At 44.6% G+C, this 24,892-nt stretch overlaps 1 protein-coding gene across 1 annotated transcript in view; it reads right to left on the bottom strand.

Moving 5' to 3' along the window:
* The window catches only part of ANTXR2 (ANTXR cell adhesion molecule 2), a 168,109-nt gene that overhangs the window by 77,392 nt on the left and 65,825 nt on the right, over positions 1-24,892 (bottom strand). Inside the window, exon 11 of the mRNA XM_038759122.1 lies at positions 13,285-13,363. Coding sequence (XP_038615050.1) covers positions 13,285-13,363 — 79 coding nt within the window. The remainder of the gene's footprint in view (positions 1-13,284; positions 13,364-24,892) is intronic.

Genomic DNA, 24,892 nt, shown 5'->3' with positions numbered 1-24,892 from the left:
TTGGAGGTGATGTGCGAGTGAATAGTTTGAAGACACCAACTTAGAATATAAGCGCACTTTGGGCAGGGAATGTGTCTGATTATTTCTATGTTGTACCCTCAATCAATCAATCAATCGTATTTATTGAGTGCTTACTGTGTGCAGAGCACTGTACTAAGCGCTTGGGAAGTACAAGCTGGCAACATATAGAGACAGTCCCTACCCAACAGTGGGCTCACAGTCTAGAAGGGGGAGACAGAGAACAAAACCAAACATATTAACAAAATAAAATAAATAGAATAGATATGAACAAGTAAAATAAATAAATAGACTAGTAAATATGTACAAACATATATACATATATACAGGTCTGCACACAATAAGCGATCAATAAAGATGTTTTTCTTATTTGCAGTACCACAGCAAATACCTGAAAATATACTCATATAGCCGACTCTGCCATAATACGGGCTCTAAGAATTGCATGATTTGACTATAACCAGATAAAAGAGTTCTTATTAGTAGGATTATTATTATTACCAACAATAATCGTAGTGTTTTTTAAGTGCTTACTATGTTCCAAGCATTGTATTAAGCACTAGGGCAGATACAAGGTAATTAGGTCCTACAAGGGGCTCACAAGTAGGAGGGAGAATAAGTACTGAATCCCCATTTTGCTGATGAGGAAACTGAGGCCCAGAGAAGTTAAGTGACTTGCCCAAGCACACAGCAGGTAAATGGTGGAGTTGAAATTAGAACCCAGGCCCTCTGACTCGCAGGTCTGTGCTCTTTCCACTAGGCCAGAGTGTGTCTTAAATTACTAATAATGATGGCATTTGTTAAGCACTTACTACGTGCTGGGGAGGTTACATGGTGATCAGGTTGTCCCACGAGGGGCTCATAGTCTTAATCCCCATTTTACAGATGAGGACACTGAGGCCCAGAGAAGTGAAGTTACTTGCCCAAAGTCACCCAGCTAATTGGTGGAGCCGGTATTTGAACCCATGATCTCAGACTCCAAAGCCCTCCCACAACATGACACTGTCCTGGGTAGAACACAATCCGCAAGTGGGAGCAAGGAGATTCGGTGTCGGAAGAAATATATGTGTCCGTGTGTTTGGCGTCAGTCAAGTTCTGTTGCTACTATGCTCGCGACCTTCTGCCTCAGCCTTACTGAAAAGTTTCTTTGTGCTTTTGTGAATTTATAGTATTTTAATACATGTCCTCATACTCCACTATTTCCCCTGACTGTAATTTCTTTCAATGCCTCGATTCCCACTGAGATGGTGAACATTCTGTCGGCACAGATCACGTCTAGCAACTTTACTGAATCGTCCTCTCCCAAGTGCTCTGCACACAGTTAACGCTTAATAAATAACCATTGAGAATCGTGTGCTGCACAGTTAATGCTTGATAGATGATTCCAAAGCCCGTGCTCTTTCCACTTGTTTTGACGTGCATACATATATAATTCTATTTATATTGATGCCTGTTTACTTGCTTTGATGTTCATAGATCCATAATTCTATTTATTTATATTGATTCCTCCTTCTAGACTGTGAGCTCGTTGTGGGGGAGGGACCTTCTCTCTATGTTGCCGACTTGTACTTCCCAAGCGCTTAGTACAGTGCTCTGCACACAGTAAGCGCTCAATAAATACGATTGAATGAATGAATGAATGAATGAATACCATGGATTGGTGGATGAAATTATGCTTAGCAAAGATGCAAAGCATGCTGCTAATGGTGGACTTAATATTCATTCATTCAATCGTATTTATTGAGCGCTTACTGTGTGCAGAGCACTGTACTCAGCGCTTGGGAAGTATAAGTTGGCAACGTACAGAGACAGTCCCTACCCAACAACGGGCTCGTAGTCTAGAAATATAGGTACTTCCATTAAAAAGAGTCGGCCCTAGTGGTGTCTTAAAACTATTCCCTCCCACATCACCCTGACTTGCTCCCCCAGAACTTATGTATATATCTGTAATTTTATTTATTTGTATTGATGTCTATCGGCTCTGCCAATTGTCAGCTGTGTGACTTTGGGCAAGTCACTTAACTTCTCTGTGCTGCAGTTCCCTCATCTGTAAAATGGGCGATAAGGCTGTGAGCCCCCCGTGGGACAACCTGATCACCTTGTAACCTTCCCAGCACTTAGAACAGTGCTTTGCACATAGTAAGCGCTTAATAAATGCATTATTATTATTATTATTATTATTATTATTCTTATCTAGACTGTGAGCTCATTGCAGTCAGGGATCATCATTCTTTATTGTTGTCTTGCACTTTCCCAGGCCCTTAGTACAGTGCTCTGCATACAGTAAGCGCTTAATAAATACGATTGAATTGATGTCTATAGTGTGAATTGTCACTACAATACCATTTTCCCATAAGAACACAACTCTGACAGAGTAAAAATGGCCACACTAAGGAAACAGCTATGACATTCATTGATTGATTGATTAATTGACTGATTGATTGTGGGAGATCAGGGTGTTATATGGCAATAAAACATGCAATGCCCTAGAAGAAGAGCTACTCTTACAGTGTATACTCGCTCACTTGGCTCTTTTCCCCTCCCAGCCCACACTTAGGTACCTATCTGTCATTTTATTTATTTGTATTGATGTCTGCCTCCCCTACTCTAGACAGCAGGGTCATTGTGGGAAGGGAATATCACTGTTCATTGTTGTATTGTACTCTCCCAAGCGCTTAGTACAGTGCTCTGCACACAGTAAGCGCTCAATAATACAATTGAGTGAATGGTCAGGTACAGAGTCAAAATCCTAGCACTCACAAAAACTAGACTTTAATCAATCAACCAGTGGTATTTATTGTGTGCTTACTGTGTGCAGAGAACTGTACTAAGGACTTGAGAAAGGACAATAAAACTGAGTTTTTATATACATTCCCTGCCCGCAGTGAGCTTACAGTCTAGCAGTGTGGCTTAATGGGTAGAGCACAGGCCTGGACATCAGAAGGACCTGGGTTCTAATCCCAGCTCCATGACTTGTCAACTGAGTGATCCGGGACAATCACTTAACCTCTCTGTGCCTCAGCTGCTGCATCTGTAAAATGGGGACTAAGACCGTGAGCCTCTTGTGGGACACGGACTGGGTCCATAATAATAATAATAATAATAATAATGATGATGGTATTTGTTAAGCGCTTACTATGTGCAAAGCACTGTTCTAAGCGCTGGGGTAGATACAAGGTGATCAGGTTGTCCCTCGGGGGGCTCACAGTCTTAAATCCCCATTTTACAGATGAGGGAACTGAGGCCCAGAGAAGTGAAGTGACTTGCTCAAAGTCACACAGTTGACGAGTGGCGGAGCCGGGATTTGAACCCATGACCTCTGACTCCAAAGCTCGGGCTCTTTCCACTGAGCCACGCTGCTTCTCTGGAAGCTTCTCTGCTTCCATGGACGGGGTATCTTGTACAACGCTCAGTACAGAGCCTGGCACAATGGAAGCACTTAAATATACCACAACGAAAAAAGAACCATCATACGACGACTGCTAGTGCGCTTTCCAAATCCGTCCAGAGGCACGAGAGCGTTCTGCTTATACTGCGTCTGCTCTTTAAACCAAAGCACTTAGCCGCCATCATCAGCGCACATGCCCCCACAATGACAAACTGTGATGAAGGAAAAAAAAATATTGCTCTAAAGATTTAGACAGACTCATCACAGGAGGACCAACATCGGATAACCTCATTGTAATGGGGGATTTTAACACCAGCGTTGGTAGCAAGGCCCACACACGGAAGAAAGTCATCACACCATATGGGATTGGCAATCTCAGAAGCAATGGCCTATTTTTGCTCAGGGAATGCGCCAAACACCATCTTGAGATCTCTAACACCATATTCTGCCTGCCAAACCAAAGGAAACCATCCTGGATGGGTCCAAGGAATCAAAACTGGGGCATCTCATCAACTCCACCATAGTACGGCGGATAAATTATTATTATTAAAGCATTAAAGAGCACAGGCTTGGGAGTCAGAGATCATGGGTTCAAGTCCCAGCTGTGTGACTCTGGGCAAGTCACTTCAATTCTCTGTGCCCCAGTTACCTCATCTGGAAAACGGGGATTAATATTGTGAGTCCCACATGGGACAGCCTGATCACCTTGTATCCTCCCCAGTGCTTAGAACAGTGCCTTGCGCATAGTAAGCGCTTAACAAATATCAAAATTATTATTATTATCATTTGACACCATCAGTCAACATGGCAACCGATTAGGAAATTTGACAGCCGTGAAAAGTTCATTCGGTTCTGAGGCTGCCCTGGTGGAAGGACCGCGGGACGGAGCGGCCCCGTGAAGAAGCAGAGAAACTGGCTTGCTTAGTGGAAAGAGCCGGGATTTGGGAGTCGGAGGACCTTGCTTCTAATCCTGGCTCCACCGCTTGTCTGCTGGGTGACCTTGAGCAAGTCACTTCACTTCTCTGCGCTTCAGTTCCCTCATCTGCAAAATGGGGCTTCAATACCTGCTCTCCCTCCCACTTAGACTGTGAGCTCCATGTGGGACCTGATTATCTTGTATTCATTCAATCATTCTCATTTATTGAGCGCTTACTGTGTGCAGAGCACTGTACTAAGTGCTTGGGAAGTACAAGTTGGCAACATAGAGAGACGGTCCCTACCCAACAACGGGCTCACATTCATTCATTCATTCAATTCAATCGTATTTAATGAGCGCTTACTGTGTGCAGAGCACTGTACTAAGCGCTTGGGAAGTACAAGTTTGCAACATATAGAGACGGTCCTACCCAACAGCAGGCTCACAGTCTAGAAGGGGGAGACAGACAACAAAACAAAACATATAAACCAAATAAAATAAATAGAATAAATATGTACAAGTAAAATAAATAGAGTAATAAATATGTACAAACGTATATACATACATACAGGTGCTGTGGGGAGGGGAAGGAGGTGGCTCAGTGTGGGAAGGCCTCCTGGAGGAGGTGAGCTCTCAGCAGGGCTTTGAAGGGAGGAAGAGAGCTAGCTTGGCGGATGTGCGGAGGGATTTAAGTGCTTACTATGTGCCAGGTACTATGTTCTAAGCGCTGGGGCAGATGTAAGCTAAGGGGGTTGGACACGGTTCTAGAAGGGGGAGACAGACAACAAAACAAAACATGTGGACAGGTGTCAAGTCATCAAAATAAATAGAAATAAAGCTAGATGCACATCATTAACAAAATAAATAGAATAGTAAGTATGTACAAGTAAAATAAATAGAGTAATAAATCTGGACAAACATATATACAGGTGCTGTGGGGAGGGGAAGGAGGTAGGGCGGGGGGATGGGGAGGAGGAGCACTTAGTACAGTGCTTGGCACACAGTAAGTGATTAAATACCACAAGTATTATTATGATTGTGGTTAAAAGTACCACACTGAGGGTGCCCAGTCTGATCCATTCCTCATTGTCAGTGGGGTAGAGTGAGGATATCAATTGATTCTTTGATTCTCCCTAAACTGTAACCTGGCTGTGGGCAAGGAACCTGTCTGCCAGCTCTGTTAGATTATACTCTCCCAAGTGGTTAGTACAGTGCTCCGCACGTAGTAAGCACTCAAAAAACATGACTGATTTATTGATTGACTCTTTTCAGCCATGCTGGAGATGCACAAAGAGACTGTCAGTCAGTCAGTCAATTGTATTTATTGAGCGCTTACTGTAATAAGCGCTTGGAAAAGTACAATATAGCAGACACTCTATTTTATTTGTACATATTTATTCTATTTATTTTATTTTGTTAATATGTTTTGTTTTGTTCTCTGTCTCCCCCTTCTAGACTGTGAGCCCACTGCTGGGTAGGGACCATCTCTATATGTTGCCAACTTGGACTTCCCAAGTGCTTAGTACAGTGCTCTGCGCACAGTAAGTGCTCAATAAATACGATTGAATGAATGAATGACTGTGAGCCCACTGTTGGGTGGGGACCGTCTCTATATGTTGCCAACCTGTACTTCCCAAGTGCTCAGTACAGTGCTCTGCACACAGTAAGTGCTCAATAAATACAATTGAATGAATGTGAGCCCACTGTTGAGTAGGGACCTTCTCTATATGTTGCCAACTTGTACTTCCCAAGCGCTTAGTACAGTGCTCTGCACACAGTAAGCGCTCACTAAATATGATTGAATGAATGAATGAATGAATGAATGTCCACAACCAACTTACAGTCTAGAGGGGAGACAGACAATAATATAAAGAACTAAAATTATAGATATATTCATAAGGGCTGCAGGGCTGGGAGGGGGATGAATAAAGGCAGCAAATCAAGGCAACGCAGAAGGGAATGGGAGAAGAGGAAAGGAGGCCTTATTCAGGGAAGGCCTCTTGGAAATGTGCCTTCAATAGTAAAATGGGGATGAAGACTGTGAGCCCCAAGTGGGACAACCTCATGACCTTGTATCGCCCCAGTGCTTAGAACAGTGCTTTGCACATAGTAATCGCTTAATAAACGCTATTATTATTATTATTATTATTATTATTATTATTATTATTATTTGAAGGAGGGGAGAGAAATTGTCTATCAGATATGAAGAGGGAGGGCATTCCGGGCCAGAGGCAGGACGTGGGTGAGAGGTCGGAGGCGAGAGAGACAAGATCGAGGTACAGTGAGGAGGTTAGCATTAGACGAGCGAAGGGAGCGGGCTGGTTTGTAGTACGAGTAGTGAGTTGAGGTAGGAGGGGGCGAGGAGTTTCTTTTCTAGGTGGAGGTGGATGGGAGACCACTTAAAAATCTAGATTGCGAAAGCAGAGCTAAACATCACCCCAGAATTCTATTACCTGGTTAGGATTCTGAGCAGGGATGCAATGATAGCTTAGTTATTGAATGGACGTTCGTCATCGCTTATTCTAGGATAAGTACTGTGAAGCAGCGTGGCTCAGGGGAAAGAGCCCGGGCTTTGGAGTCAGAGGTCACGGGTTCAAATCCCGGCTCCGCCGACTGTCAGCGGTGTGACTATGGGCAAGTTACTTCACTTCTCTGGGCCTCAGTTACCTCACCTGGAAAATGGGGATGAAGACTGTGAGCCCCCTGTGGGACAACTTGATCGCCTTGTAACCTCTCCAGTGCTTAAGAACAGCACTTTGCACATAGTAAGCGCTTAATAAATGCCATTATTATTATCATTACTGTGCTAAGCACCAGGGTAGACATAAGGTCATAATAATAAAAATAATGATTGTGGGTTTGTTCGGGGCTTATTTTATGCCAAGCACTGTACTAGGTATTTTTTTTAATGGTATATGCTAAGCATTTATTGTGTGCCCAGGCACTGTACTAAGTGCCGGGGTAGATGTAAGATAATGGGGTTGGACTCGGTTCCTGTCCCCCCTAGGGCTCACGGTTTTAATCCCCATTTTACAGATGAGGTATCTAGGCACAGTGAAATGACTTGACTTGCCCAAGGTCACCCAGGAGAGAAGCGGCGGAGTCAGGGTTAGAACCCAGGTCCTCTGACTCTCAAGCCCGCGCTCTTTCCACTAGGCCAGGCTGCTTCTCTCTAAGTGCTAGGGTTAATACACATCAACTTTATCCCTAACCCACATGCTAGATGCGACCCTAATAATGCTCAAGAAAGGATCCACTGTGGCTGATTCGGGGTGCTCCAGTCAAACGCTTAATACAGCGCTTTGCACATGGTTAATCACTCAATAAATACGATTGAATAAGTGGATGAAACACTGAAGGCTTCGATGACTCTGCTCTTGGGATTGTGGGTGACCGGCAGGGCACTAGCATGGAAAATAGAGAAACTCTAGGTTAATTGACTGAATAATTCCTCTGCATCTCGGAGTTATCTTTCCTCCCATGGCTTCGTGTTTCCTTTGGCTTCTTTTGATTCCCTGGTGCAATTTTCTGAGGCTGGAAGCTTTCAGTCGGGAAAGGGAAATGCTTCCATTGTTCACCTTAACTTCAGAAACCGATTAGAGAGAGGTCAAACCCATAGTCCGCAGAGTGCGGAGATATCACCCTGAGCACTGGAGGAGAGGAGGTGGCTTACAAGGGGAAAGCGACAGAGGCAAAACTGAGCGGGAAGATTGGCCGCACAATCAAGAGTTGAGAGACAGAGAAGCAGCACATTCAATTGACTGACTGACTGACAGTCTCTTTGTGCATCTCCAGCACGGTTGAAAAGGGTCAATCAATAGATCAATCATATTTATTGAGCCTTTACTATGTGCGGAGCACTGTACTAAGCACTTGGGAGACTATAACAGAGTTGGCAGACAGGTTCCTTGCCCACAACCAGCTTACAGTCTAGAGGAGAATCAAATAATATAGTGGGTACAGCACGAGCCTGGGAGTCAGAAAGGCTTAGGTTCTAATCCCACCCCTGCCACTCGTTGGCTGTGTGACTTTGGGCAAGTCACTTCACTTTTCTGTGCCTCAGTTACCTCATCTGTAAAATGGGGATTGAGACTTCGAGCCCCCACGTGGGACAGGGACTGTGTCCAACTCTATTGGTTGTACCCACCCCAGAGCCTGGCACATAGTAAGCGCTTAACAAATACCATCATTATTATCATTATTATTAGAAAATTGCTCCTGAGTACATCACTTTACTCTCTCAGGTTGACAAGGCAGAGCCTGGCATGGGCTATATTTCAGGCCGGGGCTGATCCACTGCCAACTAAACCCAACGAGATACTCTTCTTTCTTTCTCCGGACTCACTTCTAGGCTAATGGAGAGTGGTCCGTATGCCAGCAGGTAGAGGGTCCCTTGACCTGGGGTGACCAGCTATCATTCAATGGTATTTCAATTGTATTTATTGAGTGCTTACGGTGTGCAAAGCACTGTACTATGCTCTTGGATCTCAATATAAAATCAGTAGAACGGGCAGAGTTGGGGGGAGTGGGGAGGCAACATCTGCATTTTTTTAACCTGCGGAGGGGGGACGGGGAGGCATTGAGAAATCATGTTAGGCTAAATATGGGGAAGGATCGGGGGCGGGGAGAAGAAGGGTAGGGGGAGAAGAAGAGGTAGGAAAGAAAGAAGGGAGGGGAGAGGAGAGGACAAAAGAGGAGGGGAGGGGAGAGGGGAAGACAGGAAAGGGAAGAAGAAAGTAGAAGGGAGGGCAGAAAGGGGGAGAGGAGAGAAGGGGGCAGATAGGAGGAGGGAGAGGAAAGGGGAAAAGAGAGGGGAGAGGAGGGAAGAGGAGAGGAGGAAGGATGGGAAAGGGAAGAAATAAGGAGGAGGGGGAGGGGAGGAGGGAAGAGAAGGAGAGGGGAGCTTGAGAAATAGCTGGGGGGGGGGGGCAGGAGGAGTCACACAATGGGTTTGAAGCTGCAAATTGACGAGAAGTGCTGTAATCTGTTTGGAACACAATAATCCCAACCATATGGGGATCCAAATAAACACGAAAAGGGGAAAATACATTTCTTGGCAACAAAGGTATCACAGTTTAGAGCTGGGGAAAGAAACAGTCTTAAAGGCAGGGAGGCGCCTCCCCGCCACAGATAAACCACGAGAAGGGGATTGAGCTAAACCACAGACACGGAGGGAGGCTCATCCTGGGGGAGTCATTTAAAATCAAAACTGAGAAAACACTTCTAAGGTGCAGGGCCCTTCCCAGAACCTCAGCCTTAGCCCTACCTCAGTTTCCCCACTTCCCAATTAGAAAGGCAGCTCCTTTCTCTGTGGGCTTAGCATTAGCTTCAAATTGCTGGCAGTAACTCAGCCCCTCGCCTGTTGGGTGACCTTGATCAAGTCATTTATCTTCTGTATGCACCTGTAAAATGGGGATTTAATACCCTTTCTCCTTCCTCCATACACTGTGAGCCCCACGTGGGACAGGAACTGTGTTCGAACTGATTAACTTGTACCTATCCAGTGCAGAGAAGCATTGGACACATATTAAGCACTTAACACATTATGAGTTCATGAGTGATAAGTGTCGTGACCCATTTCTTAGTAATGACCCTATTGACACCATGCCCAGGGCCCCATTCAGACAGTACACTTAGTTATGTATATACGTTTGTACATATTTATTACTCTATTTATTTATTTTACTTGTACATATCTATTCTATTTATTTTATTTTGTTAGTATGTTTGGTTTTGTTCTCTGTCTCCCTCTTTTAGACTGTGAGCCCACTGTTGGGTAGGGACTGTCTCTATATGTTGCCAACTTGTACTTCCCAAGTGCTTAGTACAGTCCTCTGCACAAAGTAAGTGCTCAATAAATACGATTGATTGTTTGATTGATTATCTACCATAATAACTTAGGAGACAAAAGCTTCCTAAAAGAAGTTAATTCAAGTCCCAGCCCCGCCATCTACGTAAACCTAGTCAAGTCAGGTTTTCTCTCCGAGTCCCAGTTTTCACACCTAGAAAATGGAGGCAACCATCTCCCCTCATACGTTCTTGAGGAAAACTTTTTGTAGAGTCCTTTCTTGAAAGAAAGGCAATGCAGTATAGAAAATAAACCAAGTTCCTGTTTCACCATGCTCTCCTTGATATTGTCACTGGTCCTGTGACTTTGGAGAAAACTTTAGACCTCTCTGGGACTTAACTTTCTCATTTGGGCCAGGAGACTAACCACACCGGCCTCAGGTCATTTTTTTATGGCATCTGTAAAGCACTTTTTACATGTCAAACACTATTCTAAGCGCTGGGGTAGATACAAGTTAATCAGGTTAGTCACAGTCCCTGTCCCAAATGGGGCTCACCCTATCAATCTCCATTTTATAGATGAGGTAACTGAGGCCCAGAGAAATCATCAATTGTATTTATTGAGCGCTTACTGTGTGCAGAGCACTGTACTAAGCGCTTGGGAAGTACAAATTGGCATCATATAGAGACAGTCCCTACACAACAGTGGGCTCACAGTCTAAAAGAAATGACTTGCTCAAGGTCACCCAGAAGACAGGTGGTGGAGCCGGAATTAGAATCCAGATCCTTCTGACCCTCAGGCTCGTGCTCGATCCATTAGGCCACACAGCCCTGACAGTCAATCAATTAATCATTTTAGACTGTGAGCCCACTGTAGGGTAGGGACTGTCTCTATAAGTTGCCAACTTCCCAAGCGCTTAGTACAGTGCTCTGCACACAGTAAGAGCTCAATAAATACGATTGACTGATTGATTGATTGGTATTTATTGAGCACTTATTGGGTAAAGGGCACTGTACTAAGTACTTGGGAAAGTACAACACAGTAGAATGGTAGACACAATCTATGACCCAACAGGGAGAATATCCTCAGGGTGACTGATCAGTGATCAATAATGTAATAATAATAATAATAGCATTTATTAAGCACTTACTATGTGCAAAGCACCGTTCTAAGCACTGGGGAGGTTACAAGGTGAACAGGTTGTCCCACGTGAGGCTCACAGTCTTAATCCCCATTTTACAGAGGTAACTGAGGCACAGAGAAGTTAAGTGACTTGCCGTCACACAGCTGACAAGTGGCGGAGCCAGGATTAGAACCCATGCCCTCTGACTCCAAAGCCCGAGCTCTTTCCACTGAGCCACGCTGCTCAATGCTTCTCAGAATGTACACAGATGATTGAAGTGTGGGGGGTATTAGATGGAACAACACACATAATCCTTCGCTTGGGTTTGTCGGCCGCATAAAAGTGGACCCAAAAGGAGCTTCAGCGGAATCACCGTCCATCTGGACGATTCTCATACGCCCAGAGGACCCAAAGGTGAGGAGAAGCCAAACCGGCACTTTGATTTGGAAAGGATTATCCTGCCCTTGGAAGCTTGGATTGGATGGGGAGTTGAAATTTTCTCTCCGGAGCTCAGAGGCCAATAAGCAAAAAGCAGAAAATCAACTCCACCCTTCAGGGAGGACCAGAGTGTTGAAATCACCTCCGGTGGCTGCGGTCATTAGGAGATACTCGACATTTAGAACCCTGACTCATTTCGGCCCTTGTTTACGTGAGCGGGTCACATCCGTATCCTGCTGCAAGGGAATGATTGCGAGAAGCAGCGTGGCTCAGTGGAAAGAGCCCGGGCTTTGGAGTCGGGGGTCATGGGTTCGAATCTCGGCTCTGCCAATTGTCAGCTGTGTGACTTTGGGCAAGTCACTTCACTTCTCTGTGAAGTCACACACTTCACAAGTCACTTCACATTTTAGACTTTGAGCCCACTGTTGGGTAGGGACTGTCTCTATATGTTGCCAACTTGCACTTCCCAAGTGCTTGGTACTGTGCTTTGCACACAGTAAGCGCTCAATAAATACGACTGATTGATTCTCTGGGCCTCAGTTCCCTCATCTGGAAAATAGGGATTAAGACTGTGAGCCCCCCGTGGGACAACCTGATCTCCTGGTAACCTCCGCAGTGCTTAGAACAGTGCTTTGCACATAGTAAGCGCTTAATAAATGCCATTATTATTATTATTATTATTATTATTAATGATAAGTCATCTTCAAAACAGCAGCTCACGTTGCTCCTCTTAGTTTTCAACTGGCCCAAGGAATTCACTTCCAAGGGGTTTGTTTAGCTAAATCAATTCATTTTGGGGTCCCATCATTACAGAGAAAAATGGATTCCAGTTAAAAACATTTGGGAAAGGAAGAAGGGAGAAACGTTGTGTAGAGCAATCAGTCAAGCAATAGTATTTATTGAGCACCTCTCAATCATTGGTATTTATTGAGTGCTTACTGTGTGCAGAACACCATAGAGAAGCAGCGTGGCTCAGTGGAAAGAGCCTGGGCTTTGGAGTCAGAGGTCATGGGTTCAAATCCCAGCCCCACCACTTGTCAGCTGTGTGACTTTGGGCAAGTCGCTTATCTTCTCTGGGCCTCAGTGACCTCATCTGTAAAATGGGGATGAAGACTGTGAGCCCCCCATGGGACAACCGGATCACCTTGTAACTTCCCCAGTGCTTAGAACGGTGCTTTGCACATAGTAAGCACTTAATAAATGCCATTATTATTATATGGACCCCTCGGGAAAGTAGAATTCAATGGAGCTGGTAGACCCATCCCCTGTCCACAAGGAGCTTATAGTCTAAAGAGGAGCAGAGCATGGTATTAAGTGTTCGGGAGAGTACAGCAGAATTAGAAGACATGAATGCTACCCTCAAGAAGCTTCTAGTCCAGCAAAATAAGAGTACGTGGTTTCTGTAAAAAACAAAACAATAAAACTGCTTTGGCTGAATGTTTCTAGGTCTACATCAGAGTAGAAACTTTAAAACCTAAAAAAACAAAACAGGGACTGTCCAGAATTGCCAAGTATTAGCAAAGCTCCTCTGCTTTGGGTGTGAAATTGAGATCCCTTTTCAAAAGTTTTTACGATGCGAAGTGAGTCTCCATTAGCGGCTTATAGTTACTCACACATTCCACGGCTGTGATTGTCAAGGAGCTCGAGATGATAGACTGCCCTTCGTTCAAACTCACAGACACATCTAGGGTTCTGGAAGAGAATGAAGAAGGAACGAAAAGAAAATATCAAGCCAGGAACTGCATGAAGGTTCTTCCGACGATCATTTTCCATCAGATTAAAGCGAGGCGGACAGTGAGTGATTGGATCTCAAGAATACCAAGATTTTATGACTATGCTCCCCTCTCTTTCAAAGGAAGGACCGTGATGCTTAGCCAAATGGACTCTTCTTAAAATGGCAATCTTTAGAGACAGTATTATATATTCCACAAGTCAGATAAAAGGATCATAAAGTACAATCCCATGGAAATGAAATCTAGAAATGAAGCGGGGCCTACTGTGGGATTTGAGAAGCAAAGTGCTAAGAGCCTAGGAGTAAGAGGACCTGGGATCTAATCATGGCTCCACGGTGTGACCTGCAGTGACCTTGAGCAAGTCACTTAATTTTTCTTGTGCCTCAGTTTGCTCATCTGCAAAATGGAGATTCAGTATACGTTTTCTCTCCTATATAACCTGGGAGCCCCAGATGAGACCTGATTATCTTGTATCTTATTTATTTTACGTGTACATATCTATTCTATTCATTTTATTTTGTTAATATGTTTTGTTTTGTTCTCTGTCTCCCCCTTCTAGACTGTGAGCCCACTGTTGCGTAGGGACTGTCTCTATATGTTGCCAACTTGTACTTCCCAAGCGCTTAGTACAGTGCTCTGCACACAGTAAGCGCTCAATAAATATGACTGAATGAATGAATGGCACATAGAGAGCGCTTAACAAATATTATTATTATTTATTTGGTTGGCTGCTTCAAACTAGCTCTCTTCCTCCCTTCAAAGCCCTACTGAGAGCTCACCTCCTCCAGGAGGCCTTCCCAAATTGAGCCTCCCCTTTTTCCTCTCCTCCTTATCCCCTTCCCATCCCCCCCGCCCTACTCCCTTCCCCTCCGAACAGCACTTGTGTATATTTGTACATATTTATTACTCTATTTTATTAATGATTTGCACATAGCTACAATTCTATTTATTCTGATGGTACTTACACCTGTCTACTTGTTTTGTTGTCTGTCTCCCCCTTCTAGACTGTAAGCCCATTGTTGGGTAGGGACCATCTCTATATGTTGCCAATTTGTACTTCCCAAGAGCTTAATACAGTGCTCTGCACACAGTAAGCGTTCAATAAATACGATTGAATGAATTAATTAAATTTTCCCTCTGGACTGTATGCTGCTTGTGGGCAGGGATAATGTCTACCATCTCCTGCTTGTGGGCAGGGATGTCTACCATCGTCAGTATGCTGTACTCTCCCAAGCGCTTAGTACAGTGCTCTGCACATGATAAGCGTTCAATAAATACCATCGATTGATTGATTTATGTTGTTATCCTGCCTTCAGATCAGAGCTAGATTAAGGCAGGGCCTCCCAGGCTGAAGCCCAGAGTCCCCCAGCACAAGGGAAGCAGCGTCAGTGTAAAGAGCCTGGGCTTTGGAGTCAGAGGTCATGGGTTCAAATCCCGGCTCCGCCAATTGTCAGCTGTGGGACTTTGGGCAAGTCACTTCACTTCTCTGGGCCTCAGTTACCTCATCTTCTAGACTATGAGCCCACTGTTGGCTAGGGACCGTCTCTCTATGTTGCCAACTTGTACATCCCAAGCGCTTAGTACAGTGCTCTGCACACAGTAAGTGCTCAATAAATACGATTTATTTATTTATTTTATTGGCAACATATAGAGACGGCCCCTACCCAACAGTGGGCTCACAGTCTAGACGGGTTGATGGGAAGGTGAGAGAGCAGGGGGATTAGAGAAGCAGCATGGCCCAGTGGCGAGAGCATGCGTGTGGGTCATAAGGTCAGAAGGTTCTAGTCCCAGCTTTGCCACTTGTCTGCTGGGTGACCTTGGGCAAGTCACTTCACCTTTCTGGGCCCCAGTTCCCTCATCTGTAAAATGGGGACTGAAACTGTGAGCTCCATGTGGAGCAGGGACTGGGTACAACCCGATTTGCTTCTATCTACCTACAGTGCCCTGGCACATAGTAAAGTGCTTAATAATTACCATAATAATAATTAGTATTAGGGCAGTGGGAAGAGACAGGAACAGCCCCCTCTGGGGAAGGGGAAGCAGTGTGGCTCAGCTTCCAGACTATGAGCCCACTGTTGGGTAGGGACGGTCTCTATATGTTGCCAACTTGTACTTCCCAAGCGCTTAGTACAGTGCTCGGCACACAGTAAGTGCTCAATAAATACGATTGAATGAATGAATGAATGAATGAATGAATGAAAGAAAGAGCCCGGGCTTTGGAGTCAGAGGTCAGGGGTTCAAATCCCAGCTCCACCAATTGTCAGCTGTGTGACTTGGGACAAGTCACTTAACTTCTCTGGACCTCAGTTCCCTCATCTGTAAAATGGAGATTAAGACCGTGAGCCCCACGTGGGACAACCTGATCACCTTGCATCCTCCCCAGCGCTTAGAACAGTGCTTTGCACATAGTAAGCACTTAATAAATGCCACCATTATTATCATAAGGGGCAATGGAGTCCTCAGGTTGGCACGCCCTGGCATCCACTCCAACAGATTGGGGTGCTTGATGGCAGCAGCAACCTCTGCTTCTCCGCTCTCTCAGCTGATGCTTCCTGTGAGAGTCTCCGAATTCCTGACTCGAAGGAAAGAGCAAAATAGAGCCATCTGGGAAAGAAACTGTTCACTTTTTCTCCCAAGTCAAAAATCTGGAGACATGCCCTGGGAGCTAGGGCGACCAGCAGGGTCCCAGGAAGCAGAGGGAGCAGCTGAGTGGGCTGCTACAGGAGCCGCGATTGCCTTTGGCATCAGGTAACCCTCTCCATTTCTGCTTCTGCTATTATATGGAAGAGAAGAGAAATGGGACCTGGACATTTCTAGGTAGTGCTCTCTCTCTCTCTTTCCATCTCTTCTCTCTCTTCCTTCTTTTCTCTCTTCTCCCGTTTTATTTCTCTGTTTTCTCTCTCCCTTCCTGTTTTCTTTCTCTTTTCTCTCTCCATTTTTTTCTCTTTTCTCTCCCTTCCTCTGCTTACTTCTCTTTTCTCACTCTCTTCCTGTTTTCTTTCTCTTCTCTCTCTTCCTGTTTTCTTTCTCTTTTCTCTCCCTATTTTCTTTCTCTCTTTTCTCTCTTCCTCTCTTTTCTTTTTCTCTCTCATCTTGTTTTCTTTTTCTCTTTTCTCTCCATTTTCTCTTTTCTCTCTTCCTGTTTTCCTTCTCTTCTCTCTTCCTGTTTTCTTTCTCTTTTCTCTCCCTATTTTCTTTCTCTCTTTTCTCTCTTCCTCTCTTTTCTTTTTCTCTCTCATCTTGTTTTCTTTTTCTCTTTTCTCTCCGTTTTCTCTTTTCTCTCTTCCTGTTTTCTTTCTCTTCTCTCTTCCTCTGTTTTCTTTCTCTTTTCTCTCTTCCTATTTTCTTTCTTTCTTTTAGACTGTGAGCCCACTCTTTTAGACTGTGAGCCCACTATTGGGTAGGGACTGTCTCTATGTGATGCCAATTTGTACTTCCCAAGCGCTTAGTACAGTGCTCTGCACATAGGAAGTGCTCAATAAATACAATTGATTGATTGATTGATTTCTCTCTTTTCTCTCTTCCTCTGTTTTCTTTTTCTCTCTCATCTTGTTTTCTTGTTCTCTTTTCTCTCCATTTTCTCTTTTCTCTCTTCCTGTTTTCTTTCTCTTTTCTCTCTGTCCTCTCTCTCACTTTCTCTCTGCTGCCACTGTCCAATGACATCAGGCACCGCGTGACCTGATGATGTCACTCACTGCGCGGGGATACTTTGCCACCTGAAACTCAGGGTAGTTTCTTTTTCAATGGTCTATCCTGGTGCAATGCAAAGGAGTCCAGAAAAGTTCACAGAGCCATCAATTAACGTTTGGAAAGAAAGTGCAGCATCAAAGGAAGTGATGATAACAAGCAAGAAGTACAGGTGATTCTGGAATGGAATGACTGCCACTCTGTATCTTAGCAAGATGCAGCACTGTTTCTAAGAAACAAATTCTTGCTTCCCTTCACACAACGATTTCCACCTAGAGATGCCATTTCAGCAGCCAGTTAGAACATCATTGCCCACATGGCTGCAGCAGCCCACCCAGCTCCAATGACTTTCATTTATTTATTTATTTATTTATTTATTTATTCATTCATTCATTCATTCATTTATTCATTTATTTATTTATTTATTTAAAAAGCACTTACTGTGTGCAGAGCACTGTACTAAGCACTTGAGAAACACAAGTTGGCAACATATAGAGACGGTCCCTACCCAACAGCAGGCTCACAGTGTAGATGGGGGAGACAGACAACAAAACAAAACGTATTAACAAAATAAAATAAATAGAATAGTAAATATGTACAAACATCTACTGCTGCAGTAGCTGTGCCCTTAAAACTGCTCCTTTCCTGGGTCAAGCTTAGGGTTTCTGGATTCTGGAGCTGTCACCCCTTGGGAAGGGGTGACCTGATACGAAAAACTAGTGCCATTTTTGCCCCTTTCATAATACTGCCATATGCCCCATAATGGCAGAATTACTCCCATTATCCCCCAATCCCTAGTATCTTGGGAGTTGGGGGAAGGAATAGAGATCAATCTGACTGCACTGGGAATCGAGGGAGGGAAGGTTTTGAATACTGTCCCCTGTACCTCCAGCGTCTCAACCACATTTTAATTGCCTGGCCCCCAGTCCCTTTCTGATTCCCACTTTCTGCCTCCTGTGTGACCTTGAGGAAGTACTTAACTTACCTGTACCTGCTCCTCACCTGTGAAATGGAGATAAAATGTCTATTCTCCTTCCCTCTTAATAATAATAATAATTTGGTATTTGTTAAGCACTTACTATGTGCAAAGCACTGTTCTAAGCATTGGAGAGGTTACAAGGTGATCAGGTTGTCCCATGGGGGGCTCACAGTTTTAATCCCCATTTTACAGATGAGGGAACTGAGGCCCAGAGAAGTTAAGTGACTTGCCCAAAGTCACAAAGCGGACAGTTGGCGGAGCCAGGATTTGAACCCATGACCTCTGACTCCAAAGCCCAGGCTCTTTCCACTGAGCCACGCTACTTCTCCAAAAAGGACAGTAGCGAGCCAGGCAGGAGACGAACCTACAATCTTAGACCGTGAGCCCTGCATAAGACAAGGACTGGGTCTGATCTGACTGTACCTACTCCAAGGCTTAGTAGTGTTTGGCACTTAGGAAGCACTTAGCAAATACCACGAGTATTATTATTAATAAAAATAATAATTATTATTATTGTGGTATTTGTTAAGCGCTTATTATGTGCCAGGCACTGTATTAAGCGCTTGGGTAGATACAAGGTGATCGGTACGCAGGTACACAGCCCCTGTACCACACTGGGCTCACAGTCTTAATCCCCATTTTACAGATGAGGGAACTGAAGCCCAGAGAAGTATGGTGACTTACCCAAGGTCACACAGCAGACAAGTGGCAGAGCCAGGATTCATTCATTCATTCAATCGTATTTATTGAGCGCTTACTGTGTGCAGAGCACTGTACTAAGCACTTGGGAAGTACAAGTTGGCAACATATAGAGACGGTCCCTACTGAACAGCAGGCTAACAGTCGAGAAGCAGCGTGGCTCAGTAGGAAAGAGCACGGGCTTTGGAGTCAGAGGTCATGGGTTCAAATCCCAGCTCCACCAATTGTCAGCTGTGTGACTTTGGGCAAGTCACTTAACTTCTCCGGGCCTCAGTTCCCTCATCTGTAAAATGGGGATTAAATCTGTGAGCCCCACGAGGGACAACCTGATCACCTTGTAACTTCCCCAGCGCTTAGAACAGTGCTTTGCACATAGTAAGCGCTTAATAAATGCCATTATTATTATTATTATTATTATTAGAAGGATTAGAACCCACGTCCTGACTCCCAGCCCCGTGCTCTATCCATTAGGCCACACTGCTTCTCTATTATTATTTCAGGGAGAGTCCCAGGAGACAGAGAACTTGGACAGCCACGGCCTTCATACCTCCGGGCTGGGCAGAGTTGTTTCCAAATAAGAGTGGGTCTCAGGAATTTCAATCAATCAAGAGCATTTATTGAGTGATTACTAAGCACAGAGCACTACACTAAGCACTTGGGAGAGCACGATACAATAGAGTTGGTGGACACGAGCTCACAGTCTAGATGGAGACACAGATATTAAAATAAATTCCAGGTAGGGGAAACGACAGAGAATAAGGATATGTACATGACTGCTGTGGGGCTTGGGGATGGGGTGAGTGTCAAAGTTTCAGAAATGATTCAAAGAAGGCAAATCCCTGCAGGCAACCATGAACTAGAACTGGTAAGTCAGATTTTTAAACGTAAGTGAAATTCCAAAAGTCCCACTACTGTCATTTTGTTTTTAGGTTCTGCACCGCTTGGTCATCAGAAGAGGTCCAGGGGCCGCTGCCCATATGTCAATACAACCTGGGCCCGAGAGATTTCGTCCTCCATGAAATACTGTCGACATTTCAATCCAGAAAACCCAGTTTGCAAAGGATTCATTTGCTCCTTGTTTTATGAGCTCCCGATAAAGGCTACCGTTTTATTATCCATTAAAAAAGATGAAAAAAAATTAAATAAAATTGTGAAAGACATTTGCTGGAAGTAATAAATAATTTACCTCCAATTTTCACATACTGAAAATTAAACTGGCAACAACTCAAAAAGTTATTAAAATTATGGTGACTAAAGATATTTTGAAATCAAGTGCCATTAAGCACTGAGCGGAGCTTTTAAAGAGTTCGGTTTATGCGTAACGAAGGACATCGTTTGGTGAAACAACTAATCCCTGCTTGTGGACAGCCTGCGATCCCCTGTCACTGCTCAAAGGGGGGATGTCCGGTATTTCCATAGCTCTCCGCAAATCTGCAGGATGCTCACACACAAGCTTCCAAAATGTTCACGAAATGGGTCATTTTGGATTCTCAGGAAGGCTCCTGTACTATTGGCAGTATAGGGGTACATTTCAGAACCCACCAAATTTTAACATTTTGAGACCCTCTGCATGCCACACACCTTAAAAGCAGGGATCATGTCTACTATCCCTATTGTACTGACTCTCCAAAGAGTGGGAGCGTGAAGCAGTGTGTCCTAGTGAAGAGAGAAACGGCCCCCGTGTCAAAAAGGACTGGGTTCTAATCCCAGGTCTGCCATGGGCTAGACACTTCACGTCTCTGTGCCTCAGTTCCTTCATCTGTACAGTGAGGACTACGACTGTGAGCTCCACGTGGTACATGACATTGTCCAACCTGATTAGCTTGAATCTACCCCAGCGCTTAATACAGTGCCTGACAAATAGTACTACGTGAAATACAAATACTATGTAAAAAACAAAAAGGGGGCTCAGTATAGTGCTCTGCAGGATTAGAATTTCTAATTGACAATTCTAATTCTAATTCACAGATTTCTAGACTGTGAGCCCGTTGCTGGGTAGGGGCCGTCTCTATATGTTGCCGACTTGTACTTCCCAAGCGCTCTGCACACAGTAAGCGCTCAATAAATACGACTGAATGAATGAATTAGAATTCTGATCCTCTGACTCCAGGACAAGTTCTTCCCATTAGTTGATGATTTTGGCATTTGTTAAGCACTTCGTATGTGCCAGGCACTACTGGTAGGCTAGGCTGTTTCTCAGATATCAGTCCACTCCTCCCGAACCTCCTTCAGTTAGCCATAACCCTCCTCATCAAGCAGAAAGTCCTGATCACTAGCTGCAGAGCAGTCTGTAACTCTCTCCTCCCTACCTATCTGCTCTTCTCATCTGTGACTCCCACTTTCTTCTCCCAACGCCCTCCTGTGCCTTGCTGTCGACTCTCTATACTCCAGTCCCTTGCTCAAAACGATAATAATAATCATTGTAGTATTTGTTAAGCAATTACTATGTGCCAGGCACTGTACTAAGCACTGGGGTGGATCCAAGCAAATTAGAATGGACACAGTTCCTGTCCCACATAAGGCTCATGGTCTTCAGCCCCATTTTACAGATCCCGTCCTCTGCTTGGAATTTCCTCCACCATCATTAAAAATCTCCTGAAAACCTGTCTCCTCAGGTGGGTTTTTCCTGACCAGTCAACACCACCCCTTTACAAGTCAACCCATTAGTCATGGCTGCAGTGTCATCGCCAAACCAGAGCACGACTCTGCCTTACGTCACAATTTTACTTCCACTTTTTGTTATTTCGCTTCCTTATTCACTTACTGAACTTCCCAAACTCTTGTTCTTACTAGGAGCTGTGTGGTTCTAGTGGTTCATGCTGCTGCCCGGATTGTCTTTGTCCAGAAACGCTCTGGGCACGTTACTCCCCTCCTCAAAAATCTCCAGTGGCTACCAATCAATCTGTGCATCACGCAGAAACTCCTCACCCTGGGCTTCAAGGCTGTCCATCCCCTCGCCCCCTTCTACCTCACCTCCCTTCTGTCCTTCTCCAGCCCAGCCCGCACCCTCCGCTCCTCTGCCACCGCTAATCTCCTCACCGGGCCTCGTTCTCGCCTGTCCCGCCGTCGACCCCTGGCCCACGTCAACCCCCTGGCCTGGAATGCCCTCCCTCTGCCCATCTGCCAAGCTAGCTCTCTTCCTCCCTTCAAGGCCCTACTGAGAGCTCACCTCTTCCAGGAGGCCTTCCCAGACTGAGCCCCCTCCTTCCTCTCCCCCTCGTCCCCCTCTCCATCCCCCCATCTTACCTCCTTCCCTTCCCCACAGCACCTGTATATATGTATATATGTTTGTACATATTTATTACTCTATTTATTTATTTTACTTGTACATATCTATTCTATTTATTTTATTTTGTTAATATGTTTGGTTTTGTTCTCTGTCTCCCCCTTCTAGACTGTGAGCCCACTGTTGGGTAGGGACTGTTTCTATATGTTGCCAACTTGTACTTCCCAAGTGCTTAGTACAGTGCTCTGCACACAGTAAGCGCTCAATAAATATGATTGATTGATTGATTGATTGATTGGTTCAGTGAAAAGAGCCCGGGCTTGGGAGCCAGAGGTTCTTATCCCGGCTCCGCCACTTGTTAGCTGTGTGACTTTGGGCAAGTCACTTCACCTCTCTGTGCCTCAGTCACCTCACCTGTAAAATGGGGATTAAGACCGTGAGCCTCACGTGGGGCAACCTGATTACCAAATATCCCCCCCCCCCAGTGCTTAGAACAGTGCTTGGCACATAGTAAGCACTTAACAAATACCGTTATTATTATTATTATTATTATTATTATTATTATTATTATTATTACTACTACCAGTTGTGTCTCTTCTTTCCACCATTTGAAAATAATCTGTATTGGCCTGTCATCCCAATCAGATTGGCAGCTCCCTGAGGGCAAGAGCTATGTCATTTGATGATGATGGTGGTGATGGTGGTGGTATTTGTTTAGCGTTTACTATGTGCCAGGCACTGTACTAAGTGCTGGGGTGCACAGAAGCAGACCACATTGAACACGGTCCCTGTCCTATATGGGGCTCATAGTCTCAATCCCCATTTCACAGATGAGGTAAATGAGGCACAGAGAAGTGAAGTGACTTGCCCAAGGTCACACAGCAGACAAGTGGCAGAGCCGGGATTAGAAGCCATGACCTTCTGACTCTTGGGCCTGGTTGCGTTTTGTGTACTCCCCTTAAATACTTAGTAAAGGACCCCACACCTAGCAGAACCTCAATCAGCACTACTGATGACGATGACATTGGCAAAAAGCAGGAATTTTACCCTTCCCACTGGTCTTCTGCTGGGTGATAGCCACAAGAGGAACAATGCAAATTATTCCACTCAGTAAGGGCTAGTGGGCTGCCAGCAGAGCTAGCCATTTCCCAGATTTATCAGTCTCTGCCCACCAGCAAGCAATCTACTTGAAAAGAAGTTGAACTGCCTTCAAAAACCCACCGAGTTGCCTTACTCCGAACGGCATATGCATTCTGTCATACAGAGTCAATTTTCCAAATATTTTCGAAATCTGCACTTTCTAAATGTCAACTCGCTCTAGCAGTGAATCCGCTCAGCATATGATTCATCAAAACAGGGAAGCACGGTCAAAGATAGGGAACTGCAAAGCAACTGAGAGAGTAATTCTAAAATGCCAGCAAGCTTGGAAATCCTTAAAAACCTTCATTATTTTGATCCCAAACTGGGTAACTCCTGATTCTCCTACTCCAGGGTCATGTGTATGTGGAGTATGGGGTCGTTTCGCTGAAAATGGCCAAGCCAGACTGGGCTCTAGCTATCCCACGCATGACAAGCATGATGCGAACAAGAATAGGGTTACCCCAGGAGATAAATCAGATGAATCTAGAGTCTCCTCTTACTAGCCCAGGAACTCGGGACTCTGCCCATAATCATAATAATAATAAGAAGAAGAAGAATGACATCAGTTATTAAGCACTTGTCATGTCAAGTACTGTGCTAAACACTGGAAAAGGTTCAAGAAAATCAGATGCAGTCCCTGTTCCATCAGTAGTATTTATTCTGGGTGCAGGGCACTGTAATAATAATAATAATAACAATGGTAGTTGTTAAGCACTTACTATGTGCAAAGCACTGTTCTAAGCACTGGGGAGGTTACAAGGTGATTGGGTTGCCCCATGGGGGGCTCACAGTTTTAATCCCCATTTTACAGATGAGGGAAATGAGGCACAGAGAAGTTAAGTGACTTGCCCAAAAGCACACAGCTGACAGTTGGCGGAGCTAGGATTTGAACCCATGACCTCTGACTCCAAAGCCCGTGCTCTTTCCACTGAGCCACACTGCTTCTCCATACTAAGTGCCTGGGAGAGTACAATACAACAAAAGGAGACACATTCCCTGCCCACAGTGAGCTTACCCAGAGGAGGGAAGACAGACATTAATATAGTGCTTGTCACATAGTAAGCGCTTAACAAATGCCATCATTATTAAAGAAATAAATATCCTTATTGGTGCTCAGAATCTAAGAGGGAGAGAGGGCAGGAATCTTGTCCCCATTTTACAGGTGAAGAAACTGAGGGACAGAGAGCTTAAGTGACTTACCCAAGGTCACACAACAAGTCAGTGGCAGGGTTGATTTAGAGCCCAGGTCTCTGGCTCCGGGCTGGATTAGGAAAAGAAAACTTAAATAAAACTATATAAAGACAACTTCTGACTGCTACTGGTTAGCACGGAGGGAGATAGCTGTACTAAAAGCCCACATATGTTGACAACTTGTATTTCCCAAGCGCTTAGTACAGTGCTCTGCACACAGTAAGTGCTCAATAAATACGATTGAAAATACTAAAAGCACCATAGGGATGACAGAAACCAAACCAGGTGAAGGAAAAGAAAAAAAGCCTGCTTCTCCCTCAGAGAAAAATAAACAGTCTTCTATTCTCTCATGGGCTCTGCAGCCAAAGAATTCAGCTAAATTGTCCCATGACTGCCAACCTTGATTTCATGTAACTATCCCAGGGAATTCCCAGTGCTATTCAAAACATTGTTTCTTCACATGCTAAAACGTCCCTTTCTGATGTGGCCCCAGTGAGCAGAACTCCAAAGGATTCAATGTTGCATCTTGCCTCATCTGTTACTTGGAAAAGTTTGAAAACAGAACA

This window comes from Tachyglossus aculeatus, chromosome 17 (assembly GCF_015852505.1).
Source record: "Tachyglossus aculeatus isolate mTacAcu1 chromosome 17, mTacAcu1.pri, whole genome shotgun sequence".
Classification (NCBI taxonomy): Eukaryota; Metazoa; Chordata; class Mammalia; order Monotremata; family Tachyglossidae; genus Tachyglossus; species Tachyglossus aculeatus.
This window is presented reverse-complemented; position numbering and strand designations above follow the sequence as displayed.